General features: G+C 83.2%; 1 protein-coding gene across 1 annotated transcript in view; it reads left to right on the top strand.

Annotated features, from left to right (window-relative positions):
• HECW1 (HECT, C2 and WW domain containing E3 ubiquitin protein ligase 1) overlaps nucleotides 1–20,319 on the top strand; it is a 301,389-nt gene that overhangs the window by 124,601 nt on the left and 156,469 nt on the right. The window contains 1 exon segment of the mRNA XM_048510455.1: nucleotides 3,559–3,701. Coding sequence (XP_048366412.1) covers nucleotides 3,559–3,701 — 143 coding nt within the window.

Raw genomic sequence — 20,319 nt, 5'->3', positions numbered from 1 at the left:
CTACCACTTGGCCATGCTGGCAGGGGCTGATGGGAATTGTAGTCCATGAACATCTGGAGGTCCATAGTTTGAAGACCCCTGACCTAGAAGATCAAATACTGTCCACTATCTAGTGTCCTAATGGGACCAACATACTTTAAGGCATAGGTGTCAAACTCGCGGCCCTCCAGATGTTATGGACTACAGTTCCCATAATCCCCTACCAGCATTATGCTGTAGTCCATAACATCTGTAGTCCATAACATCTGGAGGGCCACGAGTTTGACACCTGTGCTTTAAGGACTGCTCGCTCCCCTGTGACTCTACCTGACCTCTGTAGTCTTCTGAAGTTCTGCTTCAAGTCCCCTCTCCTTCTGAGGCTAAATGGGTAGCAACCTGAGAAAGGGCTTTCTCAGGTGTGGCACCTAAATTTGTGGAACGAACTCCCCAGGAACTCCCCAGGAATTTGTGGAACTCCCTCCCTCTTCTCTTCTCTTCTATCATTGTCTTCTGTCAGCAGAGAAGTTCCTGATCGGGAACTCACTCTTTTCAAAATGGCAGCATGCCCCTAGAGTGAACCCAGGGGTGCCTGTCTTTGGCACTGAGTGGCTATCTATCTTTGACCCTGGCATAGAGCTATCTAAGGATTACAGACAAACTTCCACCAGTCTCCATTTGCTGACTTTGGACTGAGTGCCCAGCTGGAGGAAGTTGACACATTGATCCAGGTGTGATTTAGAAATGCCAGCTAGGACAGGACCACACGTGTATCACTAATATTTACTTCCTTTGTTGTTTTTGGACTGCTGTAAATAAACAATGTACTTTGTTTATGGACCCCTGCTGATGGAAGCCTTTTCCTTCTGTGAAGTGTTGGAGAGGAAGAAAAACTACACAGAGTCATCCTGATGTATGGAAGAGGAGGATCGTGTCAGATCGTTGTGTGTGATAAAGCCTGCATTCTGATATGCTGTTTGAAAGTTCTTTTGGGCTTCCATTATTTTTAGAACAAGAGTTGTGAGTCTTCTGGACAGAATGGAACTGTTAAGAAATTGGACAGCTTCAGCCTTCTAGATTTAATATACTGGTGGAAAGCTGGGGGCGTAACCCTCGTTAATTCTCAGCAAAATGATCTACTCTGAAATTTCTCTTGGGTTCAGTTTGGCTACCCTGAAAGCAGTAGAGGGGAGAGTCCATTCACTTGCAGTGGGAAATCTGCCATTGTTGCTGAAGGCTAGGAAGTACAAAAGACAGAATCCAGCAATGTTTAGGCATGGTCGTCTCACTGGAAATAATTGAATGGAATTTATTAACAGCTATCAGCAGATTTAATCTGTGAGATATAGTGGTAACAGAGGCCGAATTCCCACTGTGTCATCTTTCAAGCACCTAACAATATTTCAGATTCCAGCATATTTAGAAACTGGTCTTGGTTCCATCTTCTTGTTGGCATGGAAAGCTGTAATAAAATTCAGATTTTGTTCCTACTAGACCAGGACATTTCTTCCTGATCTTTTAAAATAGACTGAGCTTGACTCTGTTGTATCTTCTTGGATACAGATAGTAGGTGAGACTTTTAAATTTACAGATTCCCTGTGTAATAGGATTGTTACCAATTACTGAAACTGGTTATTATTACAGATTTTTACCAACTACTGAAACCGATTATTACCGATTACTGAAACCGATTATTACTGATTATAACCGATTACTGAAACCGATTATTACCAATTACTGAAACTGATTATTCCCAATTACTGAAACCGATTATTCCCGATTATTCCCGATTACAGAAACCGATTATAGTCGGTTAATGAAACCGATTATTATACGACCCCTTGCGTGTCCGGATGGCCCCCCTGCGTATCCGGACTGCCCCTCTGCGTGTCCGGATGCCCCCATGCGTGTCCAGACGCCCCCCATGCATGTCAGGATGGCCCCCCTGCGTGTCTGGACGTCCACAGAGTGTCTGGACTGCCCCTCTGCGTGTCCGGACGCCCCCATGCGTGTCCGGACGCCCCCCTGCATGTCCGGACAGTCCTCTGCATGTCAGGACAGCCCCCCTGCGTGTCCGGATGCCCCCCCCCCGCGTGTCCGGACGCGTGCCATGCGTGTCAGGACGCCCCCTGCATTATCGGATGCCCCCATGCGTGTCCAGACGCACCATGAGTGTCCAAACTGCCCCCCTGCGGTTCCGGACACCCCCCTGCATGTCTGGACGGCCCCCTTGCCTGTCCGGACACCCTCCTGCGTGGCCGGACGGCCCCTCTGCATGGCCGGACGCGTCCCATGCGTGTCAGGACGCCCCCTGCATTATCGGACGCCCCCATGCGTGTCCGGAGGCACCATGAGTGTCCAAACTACCCTAACCATTACTCTTGACTTAAAAGCTATCTTGAAGATGTGTCTAAAGCTATAATCAACTTATGCCTAAATGCTCATCTGTACCCAGGCACTTATTTTGCACTGGAACTAAAATTATTTGTTCAGACCAGCATGGGGTAGTGGTTAAGAATTGTGGACTCTAATCTGGAGAACTGAGTTTGATTCCACACTGCTCCAACATGAGTGGCAAACTCTAATTTGGAAAACCAGGTTTTTTCCCCACTCCTTCACATGAAGCCTGCTGGGTGACCTCGGCTCAATCACTGTTCTTTTTGAACTCTCTCAGCCCCACCTACCTCATAATTGTGGGGAGAAGGGAAGGAGTTTCTAAGCCGCTTTGAGACTCCTTATGGTAGAGAAAAGAGAGGTATAAAACCAACTCTTCTTCTTCAAAGAGAAATTGGATGGGAGATACAAAGGAGGTAAAATCAGAGGTGGGATCCAGCAGGTTCTCACAGGTTCCCGAGAGTACATTACTAATTATTTGTGTGTGCCGAGAGTGGGTTACTAATTGGTGATTTTGCCACATGATTTTTGCCTTAGTTACGCCCCTCCTCTCAGCAGTAGCGCGCAGAACTTGAAGCAGTCTAGCAGGAGGTGTACCGGCGTGCGTGGCAGCCTGCGCCTGCGTGCATTCGTTTCCCACCCACAGACCGGCGCAGCGGCTGCGTCCTTGCCACAGCCCCGCCCAGGAATGCCCCGCCCTCGGAATGCCTGGCCACGCCCCTGTCGTGCCCTGCCCAGCCCCATTGGCGCTATGCCACAGTTTGAATCCCACCACCATGGGAACCTGTTACTAACATTTTTGGATCCCACCACTGGGTAAAATGAATTATACAAAGTTAGGCCCAGTTTTGGGTTAAGGCAAACTTTATTCCGTTCTGTTTCTCGGATCATTCTGTGAAAGTGGCAATCTCGCATAGTCGTTATCTCTAAGGAACAGCACAGCATCTGCTATTGAACTTTGAGTTACAGAACATACTTTACAAAATATTTTTGGTATTTTGAAGATCTTATCTTGCCTTTGTTAAAGACTGAGCCTTATATAAAAGTTACACAATTCAATACAATGTATAAGGAGAGGAACTGATGTTTTTCCATAGTCACTGTCACATACAGAGGTGAATTATACAAAGGCCAGCTTTTCAGCCCTTTACTCTCGGATCATCGGAGCTCCTTTATTACATTTTGCAGATGAAGTCCTGTCTGAAAACTTCCTGGACTACAAGAACCGTGGGGTGAACGGCTCTCATCGGGGACAGATTATCTGGAAGATTGATGCCAGCTCTTACTTTGTAGAGTGTAAGTATTTCATAGCAGTCATACACCGTGATTCAGTGAGGTAAACTATTATTCTGCAAGTTATTAGGGGGAGTTTCACGCAGGCAACAAAAAACCAATTGCATGCTTCAGATGAAACTGTGCTTCACAAACCATGGCAGATATTAATGCACGAATGTGGTGGGTGGAATTGTACTCATAATTGTTTTTGTGTGGATGTAATTAAGCATGAACTCCTCACAAGGCTGCACAGAGACGATTTCACAACAGGTGCTGAATGCTTCTGTGTTCGGAGACGCCTGAGTCTCATTTTCATTTATCTTTATTTGACATTGTGATAATGAAATTGACTAGATATCATCCTGCTCCTCAGTGGTAAGGATTACCTTCTGCCTGAGCAGGTGTGTGCAGCCAGCGTGGTGTAGTGGTTCAGAGAGGCAGACTCGAATCTGGAGAACTGGGTTTGATTCCCCACTCGTACACATGAAGTCACAATTTCCTCTGAACTTTCTTAGCCCCACCTACCTCACAAGGTGTTTATTGTGGGGAGAAGAAGGAGTTTATAAGCTGTTTTCAGACTCCTTATGGTTGAGAAAAGCAGGGTATAAATCCAGACTCTTTTTCACCTCTTCAGTTCCAGAGGCGTGTGGTGGGGAAATGGGGCCCGGAGACAGCTGTTCTCCGGGCGCGCCCCCTCTATGCCAGGGGGTGGGGTTCAGGGGAGTAGGGCCCCACCCCCTGAGCCCCACACCCAGGCCTTGCGCCCTCCTGGCTCCCACTGGCAGCTGGCAGTCCCTTCTGCCCTCCCCTCTGGGGAGAGCACAAGGAACTGAAAGGCTCAGTCCTTGACTCCTTTTCTTTTAAAAGCATGGGGGCAGGGCTTGAGGGTATAGCCCCGTGGTGGCGAACCTTTGGCACTCCAGATGTTATGGACTACATTTCCCATCAGCCCCAACCAGCATGGCCAATTGGCCATGCTGGCTGGGGCTGATGGGAATTGTAGTCCATAACATCTTCCCCCCACCCCCCCCCCCCCCCACCCCCCCCCCCCCCCACCCCCCCCCCCCCCCACCCCCCCCCCCCCCCACCCCCCCCCCCCCCCACCCCCCCCCCCCCCCACCCCCCCCCCCCCCCACCCCCCCCCCCCCCCACCCCCCCCCCCCCCCACCCCCCCCCCCCCCCACCCCCCCCCCCCCCCACCCCCCCCCCCCCCCACCCCCCCCCCCCCCCACCCCCCCCCCCCCCCACCCCCCCCCCCCCCCACCCCCCCCCCCCCCCACCCCCCCCCCCCCCCACCCCCCCCCCCCCCCACCCCCCCCCCCCCCCACCCCCCCCCCCCCCCACCCCCCCCCCCCCCCACCCCCCCCCCCCCCCACCCCCCCCCCCCCCCACCCCCCCCCCCCCCCACCCCCCCCCCCCCCCACCCCCCCCCCCCCCCACCCCCCCCCCCCCCCACCCCCCCCCCCCCCCACCCCCCCCCCCCCCCACCCCCCCCCCCCCCCACCCCCCCCCCCCCCCACCCCCCCCCCCCCCCACCCCCCCCCCCCCCCACCCCCCCCCCCCCCCACCCCCCCCCCCCCCCACCCCCCCCCCCCCCCACCCCCCCCCCCCCCCACCCCCCCCCCCCCCCACCCCCCCCCCCCCCCACCCCCCCCCCCCCCCACCCCCCCCCCCCCCCACCCCCCCCCCCCCCCACCCCCCCCCCCCCCCACCCCCCCCCCCCCCCACCCCCCCCCCCCCCCACCCCCCCCCCCCCCCACCCCCCCCCCCCCCCACCCCCCCCCCCCCCCACCCCCCCCCCCCCCCACCCCCCCCCCCCCCCACCCCCCCCCCCCCCCACCCCCCCCCCCCCCCACCCCCCCCCCCCCCCACCCCCCCCCCCCCCCACCCCCCCCCCCCCCCACCCCCCCCCCCCCCCACCCCCCCCCCCCCCCACCCCCCCCCCCCCCCACCCCCCCCCCCCCCCACCCCCCCCCCCCCCCACCCCCCCCCCCCCCCACCCCCCCCCCCCCCCACCCCCCCCCCCCCCCACCCCCCCCCCCCCCCACCCCCCCCCCCCCCCACCCCCCCCCCCCCCCACCCCCCCCCCCCCCCACCCCCCCCCCCCCCCACCCCCCCCCCCCCCCACCCCCCCCCCCCCCCACCCCCCCCCCCCCCCACCCCCCCCCCCCCCCACCCCCCCCCCCCCCCACCCCCCCCCCCCCCCACCCCCCCCCCCCCCCACCCCCCCCCCCCCCCACCCCCCCCCCCCCCCACCCCCCCCCCCCCCCACCCCCCCCCCCCCCCACCCCCCCCCCCCCCCACCCCCCCCCCCCCCCACCCCCCCCCCCCCCCACCCCCCCCCCCCCCCACCCCCCCCCCCCCCCACCCCCCCCCCCCCCCACCCCCCCCCCCCCCCACCCCCCCCCCCCCCCACCCCCCCCCCCCCCCACCCCCCCCCCCCCCCACCCCCCCCCCCCCCCACCCCCCCCCCCCCCCACCCCCCCCCCCCCCCACCCCCCCCCCCCCCCACCCCCCCCCCCCCCCACCCCCCCCCCCCCCCACCCCCCCCCCCCCCCACCCCCCCCCCCCCCCACCCCCCCCCCCCCCCACCCCCCCCCCCCCCCACCCCCCCCCCCCCCCACCCCCCCCCCCCCCCACCCCCCCCCCCCCCCACCCCCCCCCCCCCCCACCCCCCCCCCCCCCCACCCCCCCCCCCCCCCACCCCCCCCCCCCCCCACCCCCCCCCCCCCCCACCCCCCCCCCCCCCCACCCCCCCCCCCCCCCACCCCCCCCCCCCCCCACCCCCCCCCCCCCCCACCCCCCCCCCCCCCCACCCCCCCCCCCCCCCACCCCCCCCCCCCCCCACCCCCCCCCCCCCCCACCCCCCCCCCCCCCCACCCCCCCCCCCCCCCACCCCCCCCCCCCCCCACCCCCCCCCCCCCCCACCCCCCCCCCCCCCCACCCCCCCCCCCCCCCACCCCCCCCCCCCCCCACCCCCCCCCCCCCCCACCCCCCCCCCCCCCCACCCCCCCCCCCCCCCACCCCCCCCCCCCCCCACCCCCCCCCCCCCCCACCCCCCCCCCCCCCCACCCCCCCCCCCCCCCACCCCCCCCCCCCCCCACCCCCCCCCCCCCCCACCCCCCCCCCCCCCCACCCCCCCCCCCCCCCACCCCCCCCCCCCCCCACCCCCCCCCCCCCCCACCCCCCCCCCCCCCCACCCCCCCCCCCCCCCACCCCCCCCCCCCCCCACCCCCCCCCCCCCCCACCCCCCCCCCCCCCCACCCCCCCCCCCCCCCACCCCCCCCCCCCCCCACCCCCCCCCCCCCCCACCCCCCCCCCCCCCCACCCCCCCCCCCCCCCACCCCCCCCCCCCCCCACCCCCCCCCCCCCCCACCCCCCCCCCCCCCCACCCCCCCCCCCCCCCACCCCCCCCCCCCCCCACCCCCCCCCCCCCCCACCCCCCCCCCCCCCCACCCCCCCCCCCCCCCACCCCCCCCCCCCCCCACCCCCCCCCCCCCCCACCCCCCCCCCCCCCCACCCCCCCCCCCCCCCACCCCCCCCCCCCCCCACCCCCCCCCCCCCCCACCCCCCCCCCCCCCCACCCCCCCCCCCCCCCACCCCCCCCCCCCCCCACCCCCCCCCCCCCCCACCCCCCCCCCCCCCCACCCCCCCCCCCCCCCACCCCCCCCCCCCCCCACCCCCCCCCCCCCCCACCCCCCCCCCCCCCCACCCCCCCCCCCCCCCACCCCCCCCCCCCCCCACCCCCCCCCCCCCCCACCCCCCCCCCCCCCCACCCCCCCCCCCCCCCACCCCCCCCCCCCCCCACCCCCCCCCCCCCCCACCCCCCCCCCCCCCCACCCCCCCCCCCCCCCACCCCCCCCCCCCCCCACCCCCCCCCCCCCCCACCCCCCCCCCCCCCCACCCCCCCCCCCCCCCACCCCCCCCCCCCCCCACCCCCCCCCCCCCCCACCCCCCCCCCCCCCCACCCCCCCCCCCCCCCACCCCCCCCCCCCCCCACCCCCCCCCCCCCCCACCCCCCCCCCCCCCCACCCCCCCCCCCCCCCACCCCCCCCCCCCCCCACCCCCCCCCCCCCCCACCCCCCCCCCCCCCCACCCCCCCCCCCCCCCACCCCCCCCCCCCCCCACCCCCCCCCCCCCCCACCCCCCCCCCCCCCCACCCCCCCCCCCCCCCACCCCCCCCCCCCCCCACCCCCCCCCCCCCCCACCCCCCCCCCCCCCCACCCCCCCCCCCCCCCACCCCCCCCCCCCCCCACCCCCCCCCCCCCCCACCCCCCCCCCCCCCCACCCCCCCCCCCCCCCACCCCCCCCCCCCCCCACCCCCCCCCCCCCCCACCCCCCCCCCCCCCCACCCCCCCCCCCCCCCACCCCCCCCCCCCCCCACCCCCCCCCCCCCCCACCCCCCCCCCCCCCCACCCCCCCCCCCCCCCACCCCCCCCCCCCCCCACCCCCCCCCCCCCCCACCCCCCCCCCCCCCCACCCCCCCCCCCCCCCACCCCCCCCCCCCCCCACCCCCCCCCCCCCCCACCCCCCCCCCCCCCCACCCCCCCCCCCCCCCACCCCCCCCCCCCCCCACCCCCCCCCCCCCCCACCCCCCCCCCCCCCCACCCCCCCCCCCCCCCACCCCCCCCCCCCCCCACCCCCCCCCCCCCCCACCCCCCCCCCCCCCCACCCCCCCCCCCCCCCACCCCCCCCCCCCCCCACCCCCCCCCCCCCCCACCCCCCCCCCCCCCCACCCCCCCCCCCCCCCACCCCCCCCCCCCCCCACCCCCCCCCCCCCCCACCCCCCCCCCCCCCCACCCCCCCCCCCCCCCACCCCCCCCCCCCCCCACCCCCCCCCCCCCCCACCCCCCCCCCCCCCCACCCCCCCCCCCCCCCACCCCCCCCCCCCCCCACCCCCCCCCCCCCCCACCCCCCCCCCCCCCCACCCCCCCCCCCCCCCACCCCCCCCCCCCCCCACCCCCCCCCCCCCCCACCCCCCCCCCCCCCCACCCCCCCCCCCCCCCACCCCCCCCCCCCCCCACCCCCCCCCCCCCCCACCCCCCCCCCCCCCCACCCCCCCCCCCCCCCACCCCCCCCCCCCCCCACCCCCCCCCCCCCCCACCCCCCCCCCCCCCCACCCCCCCCCCCCCCCACCCCCCCCCCCCCCCACCCCCCCCCCCCCCCACCCCCCCCCCCCCCCACCCCCCCCCCCCCCCACCCCCCCCCCCCCCCACCCCCCCCCCCCCCCACCCCCCCCCCCCCCCACCCCCCCCCCCCCCCACCCCCCCCCCCCCCCACCCCCCCCCCCCCCCACCCCCCCCCCCCCCCACCCCCCCCCCCCCCCACCCCCCCCCCCCCCCACCCCCCCCCCCCCCCACCCCCCCCCCCCCCCACCCCCCCCCCCCCCCACCCCCCCCCCCCCCCACCCCCCCCCCCCCCCACCCCCCCCCCCCCCCACCCCCCCCCCCCCCCACCCCCCCCCCCCCCCACCCCCCCCCCCCCCCACCCCCCCCCCCCCCCACCCCCCCCCCCCCCCACCCCCCCCCCCCCCCACCCCCCCCCCCCCCCACCCCCCCCCCCCCCCACCCCCCCCCCCCCCCACCCCCCCCCCCCCCCACCCCCCCCCCCCCCCACCCCCCCCCCCCCCCACCCCCCCCCCCCCCCACCCCCCCCCCCCCCCACCCCCCCCCCCCCCCACCCCCCCCCCCCCCCACCCCCCCCCCCCCCCACCCCCCCCCCCCCCCACCCCCCCCCCCCCCCACCCCCCCCCCCCCCCACCCCCCCCCCCCCCCACCCCCCCCCCCCCCCACCCCCCCCCCCCCCCACCCCCCCCCCCCCCCACCCCCCCCCCCCCCCACCCCCCCCCCCCCCCACCCCCCCCCCCCCCCACCCCCCCCCCCCCCCACCCCCCCCCCCCCCCACCCCCCCCCCCCCCCACCCCCCCCCCCCCCCACCCCCCCCCCCCCCCACCCCCCCCCCCCCCCACCCCCCCCCCCCCCCACCCCCCCCCCCCCCCACCCCCCCCCCCCCCCACCCCCCCCCCCCCCCACCCCCCCCCCCCCCCACCCCCCCCCCCCCCCACCCCCCCCCCCCCCCACCCCCCCCCCCCCCCACCCCCCCCCCCCCCCACCCCCCCCCCCCCCCACCCCCCCCCCCCCCCACCCCCCCCCCCCCCCACCCCCCCCCCCCCCCACCCCCCCCCCCCCCCACCCCCCCCCCCCCCCACCCCCCCCCCCCCCCACCCCCCCCCCCCCCCACCCCCCCCCCCCCCCACCCCCCCCCCCCCCCACCCCCCCCCCCCCCCACCCCCCCCCCCCCCCACCCCCCCCCCCCCCCACCCCCCCCCCCCCCCACCCCCCCCCCCCCCCACCCCCCCCCCCCCCCACCCCCCCCCCCCCCCACCCCCCCCCCCCCCCACCCCCCCCCCCCCCCACCCCCCCCCCCCCCCACCCCCCCCCCCCCCCACCCCCCCCCCCCCCCACCCCCCCCCCCCCCCACCCCCCCCCCCCCCCACCCCCCCCCCCCCCCACCCCCCCCCCCCCCCACCCCCCCCCCCCCCCACCCCCCCCCCCCCCCACCCCCCCCCCCCCCCACCCCCCCCCCCCCCCACCCCCCCCCCCCCCCACCCCCCCCCCCCCCCACCCCCCCCCCCCCCCACCCCCCCCCCCCCCCACCCCCCCCCCCCCCCACCCCCCCCCCCCCCCACCCCCCCCCCCCCCCACCCCCCCCCCCCCCCACCCCCCCCCCCCCCCACCCCCCCCCCCCCCCACCCCCCCCCCCCCCCACCCCCCCCCCCCCCCACCCCCCCCCCCCCCCACCCCCCCCCCCCCCCACCCCCCCCCCCCCCCACCCCCCCCCCCCCCCACCCCCCCCCCCCCCCACCCCCCCCCCCCCCCACCCCCCCCCCCCCCCACCCCCCCCCCCCCCCACCCCCCCCCCCCCCCACCCCCCCCCCCCCCCACCCCCCCCCCCCCCCACCCCCCCCCCCCCCCACCCCCCCCCCCCCCCACCCCCCCCCCCCCCCACCCCCCCCCCCCCCCACCCCCCCCCCCCCCCACCCCCCCCCCCCCCCACCCCCCCCCCCCCCCACCCCCCCCCCCCCCCACCCCCCCCCCCCCCCACCCCCCCCCCCCCCCACCCCCCCCCCCCCCCACCCCCCCCCCCCCCCACCCCCCCCCCCCCCCACCCCCCCCCCCCCCCACCCCCCCCCCCCCCCACCCCCCCCCCCCCCCACCCCCCCCCCCCCCCACCCCCCCCCCCCCCCACCCCCCCCCCCCCCCACCCCCCCCCCCCCCCACCCCCCCCCCCCCCCACCCCCCCCCCCCCCCACCCCCCCCCCCCCCCACCCCCCCCCCCCCCCACCCCCCCCCCCCCCCACCCCCCCCCCCCCCCACCCCCCCCCCCCCCCACCCCCCCCCCCCCCCACCCCCCCCCCCCCCCACCCCCCCCCCCCCCCACCCCCCCCCCCCCCCACCCCCCCCCCCCCCCACCCCCCCCCCCCCCCACCCCCCCCCCCCCCCACCCCCCCCCCCCCCCACCCCCCCCCCCCCCCACCCCCCCCCCCCCCCACCCCCCCCCCCCCCCACCCCCCCCCCCCCCCACCCCCCCCCCCCCCCACCCCCCCCCCCCCCCACCCCCCCCCCCCCCCACCCCCCCCCCCCCCCACCCCCCCCCCCCCCCACCCCCCCCCCCCCCCACCCCCCCCCCCCCCCACCCCCCCCCCCCCCCACCCCCCCCCCCCCCCACCCCCCCCCCCCCCCACCCCCCCCCCCCCCCACCCCCCCCCCCCCCCACCCCCCCCCCCCCCCACCCCCCCCCCCCCCCACCCCCCCCCCCCCCCACCCCCCCCCCCCCCCACCCCCCCCCCCCCCCACCCCCCCCCCCCCCCACCCCCCCCCCCCCCCACCCCCCCCCCCCCCCACCCCCCCCCCCCCCCACCCCCCCCCCCCCCCACCCCCCCCCCCCCCCACCCCCCCCCCCCCCCACCCCCCCCCCCCCCCACCCCCCCCCCCCCCCACCCCCCCCCCCCCCCACCCCCCCCCCCCCCCACCCCCCCCCCCCCCCACCCCCCCCCCCCCCCACCCCCCCCCCCCCCCACCCCCCCCCCCCCCCACCCCCCCCCCCCCCCACCCCCCCCCCCCCCCACCCCCCCCCCCCCCCACCCCCCCCCCCCCCCACCCCCCCCCCCCCCCACCCCCCCCCCCCCCCACCCCCCCCCCCCCCCACCCCCCCCCCCCCCCACCCCCCCCCCCCCCCACCCCCCCCCCCCCCCACCCCCCCCCCCCCCCACCCCCCCCCCCCCCCACCCCCCCCCCCCCCCACCCCCCCCCCCCCCCACCCCCCCCCCCCCCCACCCCCCCCCCCCCCCACCCCCCCCCCCCCCCACCCCCCCCCCCCCCCACCCCCCCCCCCCCCCACCCCCCCCCCCCCCCACCCCCCCCCCCCCCCACCCCCCCCCCCCCCCACCCCCCCCCCCCCCCACCCCCCCCCCCCCCCACCCCCCCCCCCCCCCACCCCCCCCCCCCCCCACCCCCCCCCCCCCCCACCCCCCCCCCCCCCCACCCCCCCCCCCCCCCACCCCCCCCCCCCCCCACCCCCCCCCCCCCCCACCCCCCCCCCCCCCCACCCCCCCCCCCCCCCACCCCCCCCCCCCCCCACCCCCCCCCCCCCCCACCCCCCCCCCCCCCCACCCCCCCCCCCCCCCACCCCCCCCCCCCCCCACCCCCCCCCCCCCCCACCCCCCCCCCCCCCCACCCCCCCCCCCCCCCACCCCCCCCCCCCCCCACCCCCCCCCCCCCCCACCCCCCCCCCCCCCCACCCCCCCCCCCCCCCACCCCCCCCCCCCCCCACCCCCCCCCCCCCCCACCCCCCCCCCCCCCCACCCCCCCCCCCCCCCACCCCCCCCCCCCCCCACCCCCCCCCCCCCCCACCCCCCCCCCCCCCCACCCCCCCCCCCCCCCACCCCCCCCCCCCCCCACCCCCCCCCCCCCCCACCCCCCCCCCCCCCCACCCCCCCCCCCCCCCACCCCCCCCCCCCCCCACCCCCCCCCCCCCCCACCCCCCCCCCCCCCCACCCCCCCCCCCCCCCACCCCCCCCCCCCCCCACCCCCCCCCCCCCCCACCCCCCCCCCCCCCCACCCCCCCCCCCCCCCACCCCCCCCCCCCCCCACCCCCCCCCCCCCCCACCCCCCCCCCCCCCCACCCCCCCCCCCCCCCACCCCCCCCCCCCCCCACCCCCCCCCCCCCCCACCCCCCCCCCCCCCCACCCCCCCCCCCCCCCACCCCCCCCCCCCCCCACCCCCCCCCCCCCCCACCCCCCCCCCCCCCCACCCCCCCCCCCCCCCACCCCCCCCCCCCCCCACCCCCCCCCCCCCCCACCCCCCCCCCCCCCCACCCCCCCCCCCCCCCACCCCCCCCCCCCCCCACCCCCCCCCCCCCCCACCCCCCCCCCCCCCCACCCCCCCCCCCCCCCACCCCCCCCCCCCCCCACCCCCCCCCCCCCCCACCCCCCCCCCCCCCCACCCCCCCCCCCCCCCACCCCCCCCCCCCCCCACCCCCCCCCCCCCCCACCCCCCCCCCCCCCCACCCCCCCCCCCCCCCACCCCCCCCCCCCCCCACCCCCCCCCCCCCCCACCCCCCCCCCCCCCCACCCCCCCCCCCCCCCACCCCCCCCCCCCCCCACCCCCCCCCCCCCCCACCCCCCCCCCCCCCCACCCCCCCCCCCCCCCACCCCCCCCCCCCCCCACCCCCCCCCCCCCCCACCCCCCCCCCCCCCCACCCCCCCCCCCCCCCACCCCCCCCCCCCCCCACCCCCCCCCCCCCCCACCCCCCCCCCCCCCCACCCCCCCCCCCCCCCACCCCCCCCCCCCCCCACCCCCCCCCCCCCCCACCCCCCCCCCCCCCCACCCCCCCCCCCCCCCACCCCCCCCCCCCCCCACCCCCCCCCCCCCCCACCCCCCCCCCCCCCCACCCCCCCCCCCCCCCACCCCCCCCCCCCCCCACCCCCCCCCCCCCCCACCCCCCCCCCCCCCCACCCCCCCCCCCCCCCACCCCCCCCCCCCCCCACCCCCCCCCCCCCCCACCCCCCCCCCCCCCCACCCCCCCCCCCCCCCACCCCCCCCCCCCCCCACCCCCCCCCCCCCCCACCCCCCCCCCCCCCCACCCCCCCCCCCCCCCACCCCCCCCCCCCCCCACCCCCCCCCCCCCCCACCCCCCCCCCCCCCCACCCCCCCCCCCCCCCACCCCCCCCCCCCCCCACCCCCCCCCCCCCCCACCCCCCCCCCCCCCCACCCCCCCCCCCCCCCACCCCCCCCCCCCCCCACCCCCCCCCCCCCCCACCCCCCCCCCCCCCCACCCCCCCCCCCCCCCACCCCCCCCCCCCCCCACCCCCCCCCCCCCCCACCCCCCCCCCCCCCCACCCCCCCCCCCCCCCACCCCCCCCCCCCCCCACCCCCCCCCCCCCCCACCCCCCCCCCCCCCCACCCCCCCCCCCCCCCACCCCCCCCCCCCCCCACCCCCCCCCCCCCCCACCCCCCCCCCCCCCCACCCCCCCCCCCCCCCACCCCCCCCCCCCCCCACCCCCCCCCCCCCCCACCCCCCCCCCCCCCCACCCCCCCCCCCCCCCACCCCCCCCCCCCCCCACCCCCCCCCCCCCCCACCCCCCCCCCCCCCCACCCCCCCCCCCCCCCACCCCCCCCCCCCCCCACCCCCCCCCCCCCCCACCCCCCCCCCCCCCCACCCCCCCCCCCCCCCACCCCCCCCCCCCCCCACCCCCCCCCCCCCCCACCCCCCCCCCCCCCCACCCCCCCCCCCCCCCACCCCCCCCCCCCCCCACCCCCCCCCCCCCCCACCCCCCCCCCCCCCCACCCCCCCCCCCCCCCACCCCCCCCCCCCCCCACCCCCCCCCCCCCCCACCCCCCCCCCCCCCCACCCCCCCCCCCCCCCACCCCCCCCCCCCCCCACCCCCCCCCCCCCCCACCCCCCCCCCCCCCCACCCCCCCCCCCCCCCACCCCCCCCCCCCCCCACCCCCCCCCCCCCCCACCCCCCCCCCCCCCCACCCCCCCCCCCCCCCACCCCCCCCCCCCCCCACCCCCCCCCCCCCCCACCCCCCCCCCCCCCCACCCCCCCCCCCCCCCACCCCCCCCCCCCCCCACCCCCCCCCCCCCCCACCCCCCCCCCCCCCCACCCCCCCCCCCCCCCACCCCCCCCCCCCCCCACCCCCCCCCCCCCCCACCCCCCCCCCCCCCCACCCCCCCCCCCCCCCACCCCCCCCCCCCCCCACCCCCCCCCCCCCCCACCCCCCCCCCCCCCCACCCCCCCCCCCCCCCACCCCCCCCCCCCCCCACCCCCCCCCCCCCCCACCCCCCCCCCCCCCCACCCCCCCCCCCCCCCACCCCCCCCCCCCCCCACCCCCCCCCCCCCCCACCCCCCCCCCCCCCCACCCCCCCCCCCCCCCACCCCCCCCCCCCCCCACCCCCCCCCCCCCCCACCCCCCCCCCCCCCCACCCCCCCCCCCCCCCACCCCCCCCCCCCCCCACCCCCCCCCCCCCCCACCCCCCCCCCCCCCCACCCCCCCCCCCCCCCACCCCCCCCCCCCCCCACCCCCCCCCCCCCCCACCCCCCCCCCCCCCCACCCCCCCCCCCCCCCACCCCCCCCCCCCCCCACCCCCCCCCCCCCCCACCCCCCCCCCCCCCCACCCCCCCCCCCCCCCACCCCCCCCCCCCCCCACCCCCCCCCCCCCCCACCCCCCCCCCCCCCCACCCCCCCCCCCCCCCACCCCCCCCCCCCCCCACCCCCCCCCCCCCCCACCCCCCCCCCCCCCCACCCCCCCCCCCCCCCACCCCCCCCCCCCCCCACCCCCCCCCCCCCCCACCCCCCCCCCCCCCCACCCCCCCCCCCCCCCACCCCCCCCCCCCCCCACCCCCCCCCCCCCCCACCCCCCCCCCCCCCCACCCCCCCCCCCCCCCACCCCCCCCCCCCCCCACCCCCCCCCCCCCCCACCCCCCCCCCCCCCCACCCCCCCCCCCCCCCACCCCCCCCCCCCCCCACCCCCCCCCCCCCCCACCCCCCCCCCCCCCCACCCCCCCCCCCCCCCACCCCCCCCCCCCCCCACCCCCCCCCCCCCCCACCCCCCCCCCCCCCCACCCCCCCCCCCCCCCACCCCCCCCCCCCCCCACCCCCCCCCCCCCCCACCCCCCCCCCCCCCCACCCCCCCCCCCCCCCACCCCCCCCCCCCCCCACCCCCCCCCCCCCCCACCCCCCCCCCCCCCCACCCCCCCCCCCCCCCACCCCCCCCCCCCCCCACCCCCCCCCCCCCCCACCCCCCCCCCCCCCCACCCCCCCCCCCCCCCACCCCCCCCCCCCCCCACCCCCCCCCCCCCCCACCCCCCCCCCCCCCCACCCCCCCCCCCCCCCACCCCCCCCCCCCCCCACCCCCCCCCCCCCCCACCCCCCCCCCCCCCCACCCCCCCCCCCCCCCACCCCCCCCCCCCCCCACCCCCCCCCCCCCCCACCCCCCCCCCCCCCCACCCCCCCCCCCCCCCACCCCCCCCCCCCCCCACCCCCCCCCCCCCCCACCCCCCCCCCCCCCCACCCCCCCCCCCCCCCACCCCCCCCCCCCCCCACCCCCCCCCCCCCCCACCCCCCCCCCCCCCCACCCCCCCCCCCCCCCACCCCCCCCCCCCCCCACCCCCCCCCCCCCCCACCCCCCCCCCCCCCCACCCCCCCCCCCCCCCACCCCCCCCCCCCCCCACCCCCCCCCCCCCCCACCCCCCCCCCCCCCCACCCCCCCCCCCCCCCACCCCCCCCCCCCCCCACCCCCCCCCCCCCCCACCCCCCCCCCCCCCCACCCCCCCCCCCCCCCACCCCCCCCCCCCCCCACCCCCCCCCCCCCCCACCCCCCCCCCCCCCCACCCCCCCCCCCCCCCACCCCCCCCCCCCCCCACCCCCCCCCCCCCCCACCCCCCCCCCCCCCCACCCCCCCCCCCCCCCACCCCCCCCCCCCCCCACCCCCCCCCCCCCCCACCCCCCCCCCCCCCCACCCCCCCCCCCCCCCACCCCCCCCCCCCCCCACCCCCCCCCCCCCCCACCCCCCCCCCCCCCCACCCCCCCCCCCCCCCACCCCCCCCCCCCCCCACCCCCCCCCCCCCCCACCCCCCCCCCCCCCCACCCCCCCCCCCCCCCACCCCCCCCCCCCCCCACCCCCCCCCCCCCCCACCCCCCCCCCCCCCCACCCCCCCCCCCCCCCACCCCCCCCCCCCCCCACCCCCCCCCCCCCCCACCCCCCCCCCCCCCCACCCCCCCCCCCCCCCACCCCCCCCCCCCCCCACCCCCCCCCCCCCCCACCCCCCCCCCCCCCCACCCCCCCCCCCCCCCACCCCCCCCCCCCCCCACCCCCCCCCCCCCCCACCCCCCCCCCCCCCCACCCCCCCCCCCCCCCACCCCCCCCCCCCCCCACCCCCCCCCCCCCCCACCCCCCCCCCCCCCCACCCCCCCCCCCCCCCACCCCCCCCCCCCCCCACCCCCCCCCCCCCCCACCCCCCCCCCCCCCCACCCCCCCCCCCCCCCACCCCCCCCCCCCCCCACCCCCCCCCCCCCCCACCCCCCCCCCCCCCCACCCCCCCCCCCCCCCACCCCCCCCCCCCCCCACCCCCCCCCCCCCCCACCCCCCCCCCCCCCCACCCCCCCCCCCCCCCACCCCCCCCCCCCCCCACCCCCCCCCCCCCCCACCCCCCCCCCCCCCCACCCCCCCCCCCCCCCACCCCCCCCCCCCCCCACCCCCCCCCCCCCCCACCCCCCCCCCCCCCCACCCCCCCCCCCCCCCACCCCCCCCCCCCCCCACCCCCCCCCCCCCCCACCCCCCCCCCCCCCCACCCCCCCCCCCCCCCACCCCCCCCCCCCCCCACCCCCCCCCCCCCCCACCCCCCCCCCCCCCCACCCCCCCCCCCCCCCACCCCCCCCCCCCCCCACCCCCCCCCCCCCCCACCCCCCCCCCCCCCCACCCCCCCCCCCCCCCACCCCCCCCCCCCCCCACCCCCCCCCCCCCCCACCCCCCCCCCCCCCCACCCCCCCCCCCCCCCACCCCCCCCCCCCCCCACCCCCCCCCCCCCCCACCCCCCCCCCCCCCCACCCCCCCCCCCCCCCACCCCCCCCCCCCCCCACCCCCCCCCCCCCCCACCCCCCCCCCCCCCCACCCCCCCCCCCCCCCACCCCCCCCCCCCCCCACCCCCCCCCCCCCCCACCCCCCCCCCCCCCCACCCCCCCCCCCCCCCACCCCCCCCCCCCCCCACCCCCCCCCCCCCCCACCCCCCCCCCCCCCCACCCCCCCCCCCCCCCACCCCCCCCCCCCCCCACCCCCCCCCCCCCCCACCCCCCCCCCCCCCCACCCCCCCCCCCCCCCACCCCCCCCCCCCCCCACCCCCCCCCCCCCCCACCCCCCCCCCCCCCCACCCCCCCCCCCCCCCACCCCCCCCCCCCCCCACCCCCCCCCCCCCCCACCCCCCCCCCCCCCCACCCCCCCCCCCCCCCACCCCCCCCCCCCCCCACCCCCCCCCCCCCCCACCCCCCCCCCCCCCCACCCCCCCCCCCCCCCACCCCCCCCCCCCCCCACCCCCCCCCCCCCCCACCCCCCCCCCCCCCCACCCCCCCCCCCCCCCACCCCCCCCCCCCCCCACCCCCCCCCCCCCCCACCCCCCCCCCCCCCCACCCCCCCCCCCCCCCACCCCCCCCCCCCCCCACCCCCCCCCCCCCCCACCCCCCCCCCCCCCCACCCCCCCCCCCCCCCACCCCCCCCCCCCCCCACCCCCCCCCCCCCCCACCCCCCCCCCCCCCCACCCCCCCCCCCCCCCACCCCCCCCCCCCCCCACCCCCCCCCCCCCCCACCCCCCCCCCCCCCCACCCCCCCCCCCCCCCACCCCCCCCCCCCCCCACCCCCCCCCCCCCCCACCCCCCCCCCCCCCCACCCCCCCCCCCCCCCACCCCCCCCCCCCCCCACCCCCCCCCCCCCCCACCCCCCCCCCCCCCCACCCCCCCCCCCCCCCACCCCCCCCCCCCCCCACCCCCCCCCCCCCCCACCCCCCCCCCCCCCCACCCCCCCCCCCCCCCACCCCCCCCCCCCCCCACCCCCCCCCCCCCCCACCCCCCCCCCCCCCCACCCCCCCCCCCCCCCACCCCCCCCCCCCCCCACCCCCCCCCCCCCCCACCCCCCCCCCCCCCCACCCCCCCCCCCCCCCACCCCCCCCCCCCCCCACCCCCCCCCCCCCCCACCCCCCCCCCCCCCCACCCCCCCCCCCCCCCACCCCCCCCCCCCCCCACCCCCCCCCCCCCCCACCCCCCCCCCCCCCCACCCCCCCCCCCCCCCACCCCCCCCCCCCCCCACCCCCCCCCCCCCCCACCCCCCCCCCCCCCCACCCCCCCCCCCCCCCACCCCCCCCCCCCCCCACCCCCCCCCCCCCCCACCCCCCCCCCCCCCCACCCCCCCCCCCCCCCACCCCCCCCCCCCCCCACCCCCCCCCCCCCCCACCCCCCCCCCCCCCCACCCCCCCCCCCCCCCACCCCCCCCCCCCCCCACCCCCCCCCCCCCCCACCCCCCCCCCCCCCCACCCCCCCCCCCCCCCACCCCCCCCCCCCCCCACCCCCCCCCCCCCCCACCCCCCCCCCCCCCCACCCCCCCCCCCCCCCACCCCCCCCCCCCCCCACCCCCCCCCCCCCCCACCCCCCCCCCCCCCCACCCCCCCCCCCCCCCACCCCCCCCCCCCCCCACCCCCCCCCCCCCCCACCCCCCCCCCCCCCCACCCCCCCCCCCCCCCACCCCCCCCCCCCCCCACCCCCCCCCCCCCCCACCCCCCCCCCCCCCCACCCCCCCCCCCCCCCACCCCCCCCCCCCCCCACCCCCCCCCCCCCCCACCCCCCCCCCCCCCCACCCCCCCCCCCCCCCACCCCCCCCCCCCCCCACCCCCCCCCCCCCCCACCCCCCCCCCCCCCCACCCCCCCCCCCCCCCACCCCCCCCCCCCCCCACCCCCCCCCCCCCCCACCCCCCCCCCCCCCCACCCCCCCCCCCCCCCACCCCCCCCCCCCCCCACCCCCCCCCCCCCCCACCCCCCCCCCCCCCCACCCCCCCCCCCCCCCACCCCCCCCCCCCCCCACCCCCCCCCCCCCCCACCCCCCCCCCCCCCCACCCCCCCCCCCCCCCACCCCCCCCCCCCCCCACCCCCCCCCCCCCCCACCCCCCCCCCCCCCCACCCCCCCCCCCCCCCACCCCCCCCCCCCCCCACCCCCCCCCCCCCCCACCCCCCCCCCCCCCCACCCCCCCCCCCCCCCACCCCCCCCCCCCCCCACCCCCCCCCCCCCCCACCCCCCCCCCCCCCCACCCCCCCCCCCCCCCACCCCCCCCCCCCCCCACCCCCCCCCCCCCCCACCCCCCCCCCCCCCCACCCCCCCCCCCCCCCACCCCCCCCCCCCCCCACCCCCCCCCCCCCCCACCCCCCCCCCCCCCCACCCCCCCCCCCCCCCACCCCCCCCCCCCCCCACCCCCCCCCCCCCCCACCCCCCCCCCCCCCCACCCCCCCCCCCCCCCACCCCCCCCCCCCCCCACCCCCCCCCCCCCCCACCCCCCCCCCCCCCCACCCCCCCCCCCCCCCACCCCCCCCCCCCCCCACCCCCCCCCCCCCCCACCCCCCCCCCCCCCCACCC

The sequence above is a fragment of the Sphaerodactylus townsendi genome, linkage group LG11 (genome assembly GCF_021028975.2).
Source record: "Sphaerodactylus townsendi isolate TG3544 linkage group LG11, MPM_Stown_v2.3, whole genome shotgun sequence".
NCBI lineage: Eukaryota > Metazoa > Chordata > Lepidosauria > Squamata > Sphaerodactylidae > Sphaerodactylus > Sphaerodactylus townsendi.
The sequence above is the reverse complement of the archived record's forward strand: the minus strand, read 5'-3'. Positions and strand labels throughout refer to the sequence as shown.